General features: G+C 42.3%; 1 protein-coding gene across 2 annotated transcripts in view; it reads left to right on the top strand.

The window, feature by feature from the left end:
* The window catches only part of LOC130608527 (neuronal acetylcholine receptor subunit alpha-7-like), a 55,539-nt gene that overhangs the window by 28,239 nt on the left and 13,766 nt on the right, over positions 1-13,534 (top strand). Inside the window, exons 3-9 of one of the 2 annotated variants that reach the window (XM_057426492.1) lie at positions 1,388-1,432; positions 3,121-3,230; positions 5,613-5,692; positions 7,808-7,975; positions 9,107-9,301; positions 10,598-10,684; positions 12,517-12,597. In XM_057426492.1, coding sequence (XP_057282475.1) covers positions 1,388-1,432; positions 3,121-3,230; positions 5,613-5,692; positions 7,808-7,975; positions 9,107-9,301; positions 10,598-10,684; positions 12,517-12,597 — 766 coding nt within the window. The remainder of the gene's footprint in view (positions 1-1,387; positions 1,433-3,120; positions 3,231-5,612; positions 5,693-7,807; positions 7,976-9,106; positions 9,302-10,597; positions 10,685-12,516; positions 12,598-13,534) is intronic. The other variant, XM_057426493.1, reaches the window with a different exon arrangement.

The following is a 13,534-nucleotide window of genomic DNA, read 5'->3' as shown; positions in this document are numbered from 1 at the left end:
GCCTGTAGTTAAAGAAGAGTAGTGTTTCAGGGGCCCAAATCAGTTTATTTCAACTTACCTATAGGAAGGTAAGTCTAGTCAGTGCACCACAGGGTGGGAATCTGTGAGAAAATACGTTGAAGGTGATTTCACTTTGCTGTGGACAAGTGAGTCACCTGGGCCAGGCCATAGCTGTGCCTTCCAATATGTGCCCAAGACAGCTGAGCTGAATCAAAGAGGGAAACTGTTGCTTCTCTGCTGTGCCTCTTGGCCAAGAATGTGGTTTTCTCAGATAGTGGCTGTCTTGGTCAGGCCTGCCCCAGCTGCAGCATCAAAACCAAGCTTGAGGATGCACCTCAGTTGAAGCTGCAGTGCCTCTGGAGAGGTAAGGGTTAAATACAGGTGATGCAGTTCTAGGGTAATGGTTGGACTTGATAATCTTTTCCAACTAAGTTGATTCTGTGATTCTATGATTCTATGCTCTGAGGGGGAAGAAACACCTCCCTATGGTGTGGAGACAGCTGGGCATACCATGAGCCAGCCCCACTGAGTACCCCAGCCTCAGCTCTTGGGAAGCCCAGGGCATGTGCTGATAATGGGAGCTGTGTGGGGCAGGGATGTGGATCTGGAATGTAACCCTGAAGTAACCCTGCAGCCTTGCTTCTCCATCCCTGCAGTTGGAAGTAGCCCTGCAGGGTGCTGCACCTGCAGGCCAGCTGCAGCAAGCTGGGCACGCTGTGGCTCCCCACAACACTTGGAGACCAGCTGGGTGACAGCTTCTCTCTTTTGTGCGTTAGAGCTGCATCCCTGTGGCCTCTCCATGCAGGTATATGAACCTATAGACTCCTGATTTGTGTAGGCACCATATGAGCTCTTCTAAAGCAGCATTTGTATCCTTTTGCCCAAGGCTAGCGCTTCCTTCCCCTCCAGCCTCAGCTAAGCTACATAATGTGATCACTCCAAAAGAGCAGCAGTTCCAGCACCATTTCACAGTTGTTTTGCAGTACAGCAAATAAAGCATAAAATCTCTCCAACTTGTGATACTGGAAATTGTCTTGTTTTGACCAGCTAGCTAGAAGGAAAAGCCTGTGCTTTTGGTAAGCAGTCTGATTGTCCCCAGCAAAGTAAGAGCAATTATCTAGTATTTACACTTTTATTGTTGATCAGTTATGGTAAATGCAGGAGGTCTGTAGGTTTAGAGGTAGAAAAGAACTGTTATTTTTTGTGCCATACAATTCAGTGGTTTTGCACTGAGCTCAGTCTACTCCATAAAGTTTGTGGCTATTTAACCTGAGAATCTGAGTATTCTAAAGGAAACGGAAACTCTTGACCTGTAATCAAGCTGTACTTTGAGTCTCACCTTCTTTTTTTGTCTTTTCTTCCCTTTCCTTCCCCCTTTCATTCAAAGGATGAGAAGAATCAGGTGTTGATTACAAATGCTTGGCTGCAGATGGTGAGTAACCTATGTCAATAAGGAAAAACCTCTTTTCTAATAGCAAACTACTGAATGTGGTATCTTAGCCAAAAAGCAAGACTGATATATTTTTAACTTGTTTATAATGTGAAAAAAAGCAGGCATCTTAGAATTCCTCTAGTGCTCCTTTTAGCACTGAGATGTCATAAATCCTTTGGGCAGACCTGTTGACCTTTGCAGCATTGTTAGGCCAGCAGATGTACGGGTTTAGTAACAAAGAGCCCAAAGATCGGGTCCCACCATAGCTGAAGAAGAGTTTCTTCAAGGGGCTCAAGGCCTTCTCCAAGGCCGGTGACAGGGACTTCTTGTGAAGAAGCCAAATGCCAGCAAGAGCCAGGCATCCTGCACTCATGGCTTCTGGAAAAATCCCCACCTCTGTCTGAAACGGGGAGCCAGGGCTGCCCCCGAGGAGGGCAGGGCACAAAAATCCCCTGCACTTGCCACCAAACACAGCAGTGATGCAGCCATGCTGGACTACATGGAGACTGCTTGGGCTGGGCAGCGGGGTGGCCAGGTGTGGCAAGCAGCCCCTGCTAGCAGTGCTCAGGCACGTCATTGGGAAAACTGCTTTTCCTCCTGGTTTACAAACCTCATCCATAAATGTTCCCCCTTCCTCTTCTGAAACCTGCTGCAGTTGAGGCATGACCTGCACCAGTCATGCAGTATACGCAAAACTGGTCTTCACTGAGGGGCTTTGGGTGAGAGAGTTTTCTGTCAGGTCTGCTGCTGGCCCTGTATGGTAGGTATGATCTTTTCTCATGGTGTGTAAACCAGTCTCCTTAATGGCTTGTGCTCAGTAAGGCTGTAGTTCTGGAGGGAATAACCTGTGGGAGACTTGAATGATTGAACTAATTCTGCTTTGAGTTCAGCGGCCAAAAACTGTCTCATGTTAATGGGTGCAACTGAACAGACTATTTCTTTCTCAGCTACCTATTGGGATTTGCAGTAGAAGTGAGTTATTTCCTATTGCAAAAACAAACCCAGGCCAACCTATAGGACTATAGACAAGAGCCTGTGGATGTCTTGACCCCTACAGAGGTGTTCTTCAGTTATAGCACTGATAACTGTTTCCCTTGCAACCCTCCCACAGAGCTTTGCTGAAAGTCACAAAGTTCAGCATAAAAGCTGTACCAGCACCTTTCTTGAATTAACTGGGTTGAGTTGTAGGATAGGGCATTAGAAACAACCCCTTAGGATTTAAAGTTCACTTGCCTACCTGTCCTAGCAAGGTGGTTATTAAAAGAGTCACCCAACCTTTGTAACGGATTAAATTATTTCCACCGAATAGGGACTTTCAGTCTGTAGTACCTGTATGATTGATGATACCAAAGTCATTCAAACCACCTCAGCTCAGAATCACCATGCCTCATGGGGATGCCTACTGCCAGTGTTTTGCCAGCCCGTCAGAAAAGGTTTGGGATGCCTGGCTTCAGGCCACAAGGTGGAGAGGTTAGACACTAAATTAAAATAAAGCTCACAGCATTCAATCATCACACTGTGGATTTCTCAGTATATGCTAATACTTCATAATAATTAAAGTCTAGAATAAAACAATTATCATAATACTGCTATTACTACTAGAAAATCCATTCTGTTCCCATAATATTCCAGACAGCTCTGAAGACTTTTACCAGCTCATATAATCTGATGTATGTATTTGCCAACAGTACTGGGTTGATGTTTACTTGTCTTGGGATCAGTATGAATACCCGGGGGTGCAGAACTTGCGATTTCCAGCCGACCAGATTTGGGTACCAGACATTCTTCTGTATAACAGGTAAGCAAGATGTGCAGCAGCTGGTGAAAGCCTAGAACTAGACCATTTGATGCTGAATATTGGCCATGCTTCACTGATATTTTGGGGCTTTTGCAATCTGGGGATTTGGCTTTTACTCTAGAAATAGTAGCAATAAAAGCAAACAAGCACCCACTAATAGATTGTTCTAATAGCCAATAGAAGTCTTCCTTGATGTAGCTCTGCAGATGTCTTTACCTTTTTCCCAGTGAACACAGAAAACAATCCATATTCTTCTTATAATTACCATGGCTCTCATGGAAAATTATTATCAGGTATCTTCTATAGTGTGCCTGCTTGAACTAAACAAACTAGATTTTCTTCCCTCTTTCCTCATCACTCATATTTTATAAATCTCACCATCATTCCTGTTCTCCTCTGAACACTGTAATCTGTTTTTCCTCCTCCACAACTGAATCCAGGTCTTTAGCCAGCACTTCTGCAGTGTTGAATAGAGTGGAAGCTCTCTAGATAGATGTTTCTTTAATGCTTTCCAGGAAGAGGGCATTTGGGTTTTGCTTTGACTAACAGCTTAATTTTGGACTTTTTGATCTATCACAAACTCCAGACATTGTACTTCAACCTTGCTGCCTTAGTAGATTTTCACTGATCTGCCCTTCTCTGGGAGTTTCAAGGGTAAAGCTTTCTAACCATCCAGACTGAATTTCATTCTGTTTGTTTCCCCAGTTCACCAAGATCCATTTTACATTCTAAGGCTCATGAGAAGATATCCAAAGGAGTCTTAGAGTGACCTGGATTGCTTAAGTGTTCTTCTTCAGCTTTACTCTTCACAGTCTCTTTATTCCTTTTCAGTCTTCAAAAAGGAGGCATATAGCTTGGTCCATATTACATTAGAAGGACATGATGTAGCAAAAGCTCTCTGAAGTTCAGATAGATCACCTGCTTCCTCTTGCTCAGTCAGTTAGAAAAGTGGATAGATTTGATGCAGTTGACCCTTGGCAAATCTGTGCCAGCTGTTTTCACCTCATGAGCTTTGAAGTTAGGTTGATATGTCTATAATTTCACCTTTAAAAAAAAATAAATCAAAATTCTCTTTGATCTTTCTTCATTCACTGAGCCCTTCCATATTCTCCACGAGCTCTCACAGATAATTGTTAATGCTTCAGAGGGTATTTCGGTCAGTGTCTTCAGTTCTCAAGAGTAAATTTCGTCAGCCCTGCCAACTGGAATCTGTCTTATCTGCATTTCTTTAGCCTATTGCTCCCCTATTCCGCTCTGAACTCCTTCCACTGTATGAGAATTAATTGTGAGCCACAGCTTGTGAAGAGTAAAGCATAGAGAGTAAAGGAGACTGCAGTTGTCTGCGCACTCGTTTCCTTTCCTCCCACAGCAAGGAAAGGATCTATGTGGTCCTTTGTGTTTTCCTGATTTCCCTGCATTTTTAAATAACTTTCTTGCTGCTTTTCATGTCTTTTCATAGTTATTACTCATTCTGCGCTTAGCCTTTTCGATTTTATCCCCTTTGCTTTGTGCTGGGGACAATACTGAGGACTGAGAATTCAGTATTAATGGAATAAAAAGGAGGTCATAGGAGGAACAGAGGGTCTGAATTTTCTACAGCTAGTTGTGAGACAGGGTGTGTAAGGTGCAGGCTGTGTCATGCAACAGCCGTGATAGGCAAGGCTCTTACACCATCAGCCTGTAGGGGAGCCCACTTTAGTTAAACTCTTCTCAAGAGACCCTCTGGAGCAAGTCTCCAGGCCTGCTCCCTTGAAGAATTCTTGTCTTTGCCTGGCTCATTACTCCCCTGTTTTACTCATAATTGCTGGAACTGTAAAGAAATTATCTTTTCTTGGTCCCTTTCACCTAGTTTCTCCTCTTAGAGTCTCAATCTCTTCCTACAAGCCCCAGTGCCTTCCTCCACTGCTGGAAGCAAACCCATGGCTCTCTGCATCCTGAAAGACTGCAGAATTGTTGTCTTAGGCCACTATTACTCTTGCAAAAGGTATCTGGATAACAGATAACTTGATTTTCACTGTAGCTGCCTGATTCTGACAGAAGCCCCAGAAAAGCCATATCATCCTGGCTCTCTACTCTTAGGATACAGATACTGTGACACCTTTGCTCCTTTCACTTCTGTGTTTTCTCCGAGACATCAAGCAACTTTGCTTCTCACTTCTTTGCGGACATTGCAGCATGGAACCATCACACCTGAGAGCAGGCCAACAGTATCTATGAGAAGCTGAGATACTGATTGAGGGTGGACATGTCACCCAGGTGTAAGACCTTAGTTCAGTCTGTGCATAAAATTCAGCCAAAACGTTGTTTTTATGCTGACAGTTACTACATCTTAACTCAAACATCAGCTTGATTTTTGTTTGTTTTGTTTATACTCTGTTATAGTGCAGATGAAAGATTTGATGCGACATTTCACACAAATGTGCTGGTGAATTACTCTGGATCCTGCCAATATATACCTCCAGGTAGGTAGGACACAGAAAGCATTTGTTTGCTTAAAGTCAAATAAATACAAGAAGTTTTTCTTCATGAATGAAACCAAGGTGTTTAGAAGCAGTCTGTGGAAATTTTGCAAGCTATATAATTATGGGACATAGTGATATAATTTATATCCATTATTAGTGGTGTATTTCCACTTCACAAATCAATAGATTACTCTCCTAAGCAGTTTGCTTAGAACATTAAGAGACCCAGTTGAGGTGTTGTCTAAAACAAAGTAGTGTGCACTCTCACATCGTGTTTCATGTGTAATTCACTTAGTTCTTTCTTGAGAGTGGAAAGGCGTGTGACCACAGGAATGAAGTTGACATGTACCAGAGAAGAGACTTTTCCATCCCTCTAGGTAAGGAGGCGATGCAGAGGTTGCCTATGTAGGCTGATCTAGTATCCTGCTCATCTCTTGGTGAGCTACAAACTTCATGGTGAAGAATTCATTACTTAAGAACCAAAAGAAAGAGTAAACAGAAAATGTAATAAAGGAAATCTGTTGTATAAAATACAGGAAATCCTTTGTTACAGTGATTTAACTGCTGCCAAAAATCTGCAAAATTTTGGAAGAAAAAAGTTTATAATCAGCCTGCTAACTGACAAGGACTCATAGAAGCAGCTAGATTAATCAAGACAGCGAAAAACATGGAAGAGTGGAAAAAATGGTTTTTCCAAAGCTTCATGAAAGTTTTATTTCCCATGACGCTAAGAACAGGCTGTACTCATTGTTGTTCTCAATTAGAGAAAAAAGATAGTTGGAGGAAAAGAAAGCACAAGAAGGGAACAACCGTCTGCTGTTAAGGAAAAGATCACAGCCAAGATTCAGGAGAAGCTGTGATCAGAGCCTCCATGTAGCCCATCCAAAAATGGCCATGATGGTGGGAGTCAGACCTCCCAGATTCTGAAGAGAAAAATCAAAGGAAACCCAGCCATCCCAGATCAGGAACATAGTCTTGCACATATGGTTATGACACAGTGCCCTGTGCTTTTGCAGCAGAAGGCAAAGTCAGTATTCAGGGATATCTGTTTTGGAGATTTTATCTTCAGAAGGCACAGCTCAAGAACTTACTGTAAAACACCAAACTCTGATCAGTTAGATGACTTGGAGCTGGGACTCGCATTAGCTGGTGTTTTAGGGGGCATACAGACACAATAACTGCAAATATGAGGGTAGGTGCAGTACTGGTGATAATTTTCCAACAAAGCAGAGCTGCCTTTCCTCACACAGTGCCTCTGAACTGGCCAGCATGCAGTGAGCTGATGAGGTAAGGTGAAGGCCTACAAAGGTGAGGGTTTGCAGGCATGACCTCTGTACTTTGCCACCAGCTGCCAGTGTTACAGACTGCGCAGATCATCTCCCCACTCTCCAAGCCCTCCATACTCCTGGACAACTGAGGAAGTCCCACAGCCGCAGCTCTGGCCCCACAAATAAAGGTTGAAGCATCAGTTAGGGGTTTTTTTTAGTTCTCTCAGCTGAATTAAAAAAAAAAAAACAACAAAAAAATAGATTGCAACAATAAACAAGTATTCATCTCTTAAGCTGCTTAAAATGTCACATGAAATAATGACAGTGGACTAGGCATATCCAGAGTAAAATTCAAGGTTAACATACAGAAGACAATGCCAGCACTGAATGAGCTTTAGCATAGCATGTATTTTCAAGGGACTGTGGGTATAATGCAGGGTCTAATACAGAGCTCCTTTCAAAGAACTTGTCATAGAACTTGCAGCCAGAGTGTGTAGTCGACATCCATGTAGTCTTGGCTTCTGTCAGGCCCTGCAGCACTGACTGTGATCTGCTGGGTACAGCCAGCATTAGAAGACAGGCTGGGCTGCTCCTGAGTGGCAAGAATGTCCTGGGCAGCCTTCCTCAAGGATGCAGTGAAAGAGAGAGGGATCTTCTTGGATACCCTAGGAAAGAAGGTTATTCCACCCATGGCAGCATCTTCTGCCTGTGCTAGTTGTTTGATTACATTGTGACTACATCAGACAGACTTTTGGAGAGCAAAGTTGCTCACAGTCGATCAGACAGATAAGGGTAGAAATTAATTACACCCTGCACATGCTTGCTTCTGCCTGATTTCTATTCACAGGTATTTTGAAGAGCACATGTTACATTGACGTCCGCTGGTTCCCCTTTGATGTGCAGAAGTGTGATCTGAAGTTTGGCTCCTGGACTCACAGTGGCTGGTTGATTGACCTGCAGATGCTCGAGGCAGATATTTCCAACTACATCTCAAATGGAGAATGGGATTTAGTGGGTAAATCATCTGGCCTAGAAATTTTTAGAAATCCCAATTTTCAAAGGCAACCCCCAAATATATAGAAATGATCAATCCCACTGGGACATGAAATACAGATATTTAAAAAAGAGAAAAAATATCACAAATCAGAGACATCTTTTTAGCTGCATTTATTGAACTGTGTCTGAAAAGGCTGTGATCTGAAGCAATTGCATGCAGCTGAGTACATAATGAAATCTACTGGTCCTGATGCATCTGAATGGTATATCTAAACTTGGATGCCTCATGTAGATGCATGGAACACTACTGTCACATCTATTCTAACATGTCAGCCAAAAATTGATTGGTGTTAATCCCACTATTTCAGCAAAACTGGAATAAGCATTTAGAGAGATGGATCTCTGTCACCCCAAAAACCATCAAAGTGTCTACCAGTACATAATAACTGCAAATAACTGCAGTTCTGTATGTTTCTATTCCCTTCTGTGCTTTAGAGAATACCTGTTTTTTTAAAAGATAAATCTATGCCCAGAACTAGTTATTCAAGGTCTGGGCATAGAACTTGCAAGCTCATATTCAGTGTGAGCTCCTACTGAGTTACTTTGAGCTCATTTATGTAGCTGCAAGTCAGAAGCAGTATCAATGGATAGAGCTTAGGCCACTCTGAGAAAAGCTTGCAGAAGATGCACATCATCTTCTGTCTGGATATGCAGACAAGGATATAACTGACTAACTGCATGCAGTAGTTTTACCTTTCAGGGCATTTGAGAAATAATACAATAGGAAACATCACTGGTATTCAGTTTCATGAGAAGATGAAGGACTCTGTAGGGAAGTTCTACTAAAGTGCATCCACTTTAAAACACTCCTGACTTTACAGTGCTCCTTTATGGTGCATGAGGCACATTGCCTTTTGTCCTCTTTATTAATACATGTATGCATCATTGGCTGCAAGTGTTAGAAAAATTACTTCTGCCTGGTAACTTTTCTCTGTTACCAATTGCTACAGGACACTTAAAAGCACTCTTCTATGCACAGTGTGTGTTGGAGGTGCTGCACATTGGCTCATAAACCATCAGTTCTTGGCCCATTTTAAGGAGATACCTGGTAGTCATGCTTCTCTTCCTACTCTGATCTCTTTCCCTGTAGGTGTCCCAGGCAAGAGGAATGAGATGTACTATGAATGCTGTAAAGAACCATACCCAGACGTGACGTATACCATCACCATGCGTCGACGAACGCTCTACTATGGCTTGAACCTACTCATTCCTTGCGTTCTCATATCTGGCTTGGCACTGCTTGTGTTCCTTTTGCCAGCTGATTCAGGGGAGAAAATTTCTTTAGGTAAGTGCTAAAGGATTAATTTCTTTCATAAGTGCTTCCTATGAAATGGAAAACAAGTACCTCATGGTGCTTGATGAATAAAGATTTCCCTTCAGGAGCAACAGAAGCACTTGTATGGTTGCAGAAACCAGGGGAGCAGCTTTCTGTTATGGCAATCATACAACCTGTGCTAAACACTTGTAAAATTTTTTGGATTTTACCGTGGAATGAGGCAGAATTTGTCCCTGGCACGGGCAACAGTGATAGTACTCTTTCAATTCCTGTTGTTCTGTCTTTAGCATGTTTCAATGTATTTCACAGCTGGTTAACTCTTTCTGAGACAAGACATACTAAGACACAGAGAGTGAAGGGGTGTGAGCAGCAGCAGCTGAACATTGGGTTTTCACCTCCAAGTTCAGCTCCCAAACCACCAAGCCATGAGCCTCCACGAACGCAAAGCAGTGACAGCCAAGGAAGGGCTAAATGAGATTTACTGTTGTGTGTGTTGATAAAGACAGGAGGGGTGCTTCAAAGAGAAGATGGGGAGATGTGTAAATACACAAGACTGGCTCAGGTTAGACCTTAGGAGTCAATTGTGCACCTTTCAGGTCAGAGACCTTTAAATCATACGAAGTGCCCTCAGTGTTAGCAGAACAATGAGGGATTTGAGCAGCCTGTCTTACAAGACGTAAAACAGGCTATGGAGGATACAATTGCTGTCTATGAAACTTAAGATGGAGACAAGGAAAAGTGTTATTTGAGCTGACGTACAATGCTGACAAAAAAAAAATAGGAGATAATGTTCTTGCATTGACCTTGTGATTTCTCAGTACCATGACAGTTACATTTAGCAACCATCTTTCTAGATAGAACAAACAAAGAGCTTCTTTTAAAATAGGCTACAGCTCTTTGGAGAGTGTTCTGTAAGATACAATATCCAAAACCTGGAGTCATGTCTGTGCAAATCTCTCCTAGCCTTTTATAACCATCTGGGCTTTGTTTGCACTATTCTTTGGAAAGGCAATATAATTTACCAGTTCTGCAAGCTTCATTTCACTTGGCAGGAAAGATTTCTCCTTTACTTAAAGAGGAGAAAAGGTTTGGGTGTAATTAAGAAAAGTGAAAAGACAGCAGATAAAGTTGCATCCAAAAATGCTCTCGCTTTGTGGAAGTTCTTATCTTCACTGACAGATGTGAAGTCATGGGTTTGGCTTAGCTGCAGATCAGGACAAGGTTATATTTAACAGCAAAGACATCAGAGTAGCAGCTGCAGAATTCACGTTTCTCATCCTTTCCCTCTATGTTCACTCCCGGAAGGTATCACTGTCCTGCTTTCCCTGACTGTATTCATGCTGCTTGTGGCTGAGATCATGCCTGCAACTTCTGACTCAGTCCCACTAATAGGTAAGTTGATTTCTTCTGTTCTATGCACAATGTATGATGCTTCTCAAGAGTTGTTCAAAGCCTACTTGAGGACTGACTCTTTTTGTTGCTATAGTTTTGTATTTCAACAATATCAGGGGTAAATCTCTGCCTGGCCTTTACTGCTTGCGTGTATGAAATGAGGCTACATGAGGGATACAGAAAGGCTCTGGAAATAATCAGATAAGATGGTAATTGCAAGGATCGAGGGGACACAGAATCAACACGCAATGTGGAGGTTTGGGTAACTAAAGCACAAAGCCAACACCTCCAGTGCACAGGCACGAGTGGGATACTGGAATAGTACTCAGCCCTAGCATAGTTCTCAGACCTAGCTCTGGATTCACTGAGTCTGTCCATAAAGTCCCTTCAACAGCACTTTGGATGAAGCTGTGTTGATCCCAGTGCTGCTGGCTGGAGAAAATTTACCTGTCTTCTTCAGCATCGACTGCCTTCCCTGCTGTTATGTATCACTTCCCTGCCTGCTCCCCTCTCCTTCTTTTCTCTTTCCAGGAAAAGCAACTCAGGATGCTACAGTCAAAATTGAAATATATCACTGGAGAATTTTTAACATGTACTGAAAACTATTGGATAGATTATCATCTTGAGATGTGGGCCAGACAGGCATTATAACATCCTCTGTTTTCATAGGAACATCCCTTTACCCTAGTTTCATGGAGCCTCAGTTTCTCAACTGTGAACTGAAGAAAACATTTTTCCCTAAACTCAGAATAGAGAGAATAAACCTGTTCTTGTTTACAAAATAAAGAAGTAGGAATACCATAGGAAAACTCAGAACCTATTTAAGTATCATTTCCTGAGCTAAGGTCTATCTTTGTGTACAAATCATGACTAAAGTACACAATCTGGACAGTAGAAATGAACAAAATATTCAACAATATATCTAGCTGCTGATGCAAGGTGCACTTCACCATTGTGTAATTAAAACCCCTCACAAGTTACATGTAAGACAAAAGGGCATTTAACTTAGATAACTTCATGAATTAAAATCCCAGACCTAACTTTTGGGGGGGAGGTTGTTTATGCAACAGTACGGGCAACAATGACTATAGGCAAGAGTTTCTGAAAGCCTCTTACTGACAGTCAGCAGGACTATAGCCTCTGAGTCATTCAGGAACTTCCAAAAAACTAACAAAACTTCTCTCTGACATGTACCGAGGACTCCACAGAGGCAGATACAATTTTAAAAGAAACTTTGTGTGCAGGGAGGACAGATAAGCCATCTTGGCCCAGCCTTCACACAATTTTGATTTGGGTAATATGTAACAAAAGTAATTTGGAATGAGTAAAGAAATGCATATGCCCTATTCCCAGTCCACTAGCCTTAACCAGACCAGTTTATACTGGTACAATCCCCTTCCACAGAAGGTAAGATTTGTACCAAGAAAATCTATGAATAGTTATGTCACATTGCAGACTTTGGTTCTGTAATAAGAGATTAATTTCCACTTATCACATAGTGGTATAGCTATATTCACATAGCATAGCCATGTGAACACCTATAAGGAAAAGATGAGGGGCAGTAGTGTTGGGGACCTCTGTTGCATTAAGTCCCCCTTCTCCAGGTGAATATTGGCTCAGCTGTTAGGACCTCTCACATCTTTTCCCTCTTTCTGGATCTCAGTCAAGGATGGTGATAACCTATTCAGAAGTATGCTTTGTTGACTGCTTGTATTGTTGAAAGTTATTTCCTTATGCCCAAATAATTAGAGCATATAAAATGTATTAGAAATGCACCTCTCAAAGTTGTCATTTAGGTCAAACACAGTCTGTTTCTTTCATCTGTTCATTAGACAAATTTTGTATTGTGAAATGCTGCAAAAGAATAATCCTTGCACATGGATGCTTCATAACACCCTGGAGATTGACTTCGGGTATTCAGATGAGGGATGTCTAAAAAAGTCTTGTGGCTACTGTCATCTGATGCTTCCCTGTTACAGCCCAGAAGAAAACTAAACCCTCACACACTGGAGTGTGCTCAGCCTCCATGCTTTGAAACTCAACAATACTGTTGCAATGGAATCTCTTGTTCCATAGGATCACAAGATAGTTCAGGGTATAAAGGACCTCAGAAGTGGAAGACTGTGTCAAAAGCCTTTCTGAATTTGATATTAATGAGATCTACTGCTCTCCTCTTATATGCAAATATTGCTATTTTATTGTAGAAGACAATCATGTTGGTCAGACATGATTTAACCTTGACAAATGGAGGCTGACTGCTCCCAGTCACCACTTTCTCCCTCAAGTGTCCAGAAATGTTCCCCAAGGATTTGCTTCCTGATTTATCCAGTGACCAGAGTCAGAAAGACAGAGCTGTACTTCTCTGGATTGTCATTTTGGACTTTCTTGAAGATGCATACAACATCTGTCTTTCTCCAGTTGTCAGGGATCTTACTCCACCTCCATGACCTTGCAAGGACACCCTTAGGACTCTTCGTGACACCTAGATGATCCCATGCACTTCTTCAGGTTCAGATCTCACAGTCAATCCTTGACTCCATCCTGATCCACTGGTGGTTGTTTTCCCATTCCTTTAACCATGTCGCTAAGTATGGAGACATAGGAGACCTTGGTGGTGAAAACTGTACATACTGTCTTCACTGTATCTCTGTCCACTGCCACTAGATCATCCTCTCCACTCAGCAGCAAGCCCATATTTTGCTTGTTCAGCTTTTTACTGTTTGTGTAGTGGTAGAAACTCTTCCTGTTCCCCTTGACTCCCTTGGCAGTCTCAGCTCCTGAGCTATATAACATTCCTAACACCAATGCACAGGCATTTCATTTTGCAGCCTGTCCCTCCTTCCTGCATAC

Source organism: Pezoporus wallicus, unplaced genomic scaffold, assembly GCF_028554395.1.
Source record: "Pezoporus wallicus isolate ANWC-B61680 ecotype Strahan unplaced genomic scaffold, APGP_CSIRO_Pwel_v1 contig_5116, whole genome shotgun sequence".
Lineage (NCBI taxonomy): Eukaryota > Metazoa > Chordata > Aves > Psittaciformes > Psittacidae > Pezoporus > Pezoporus wallicus.
This window is presented reverse-complemented; position numbering and strand designations above follow the sequence as displayed.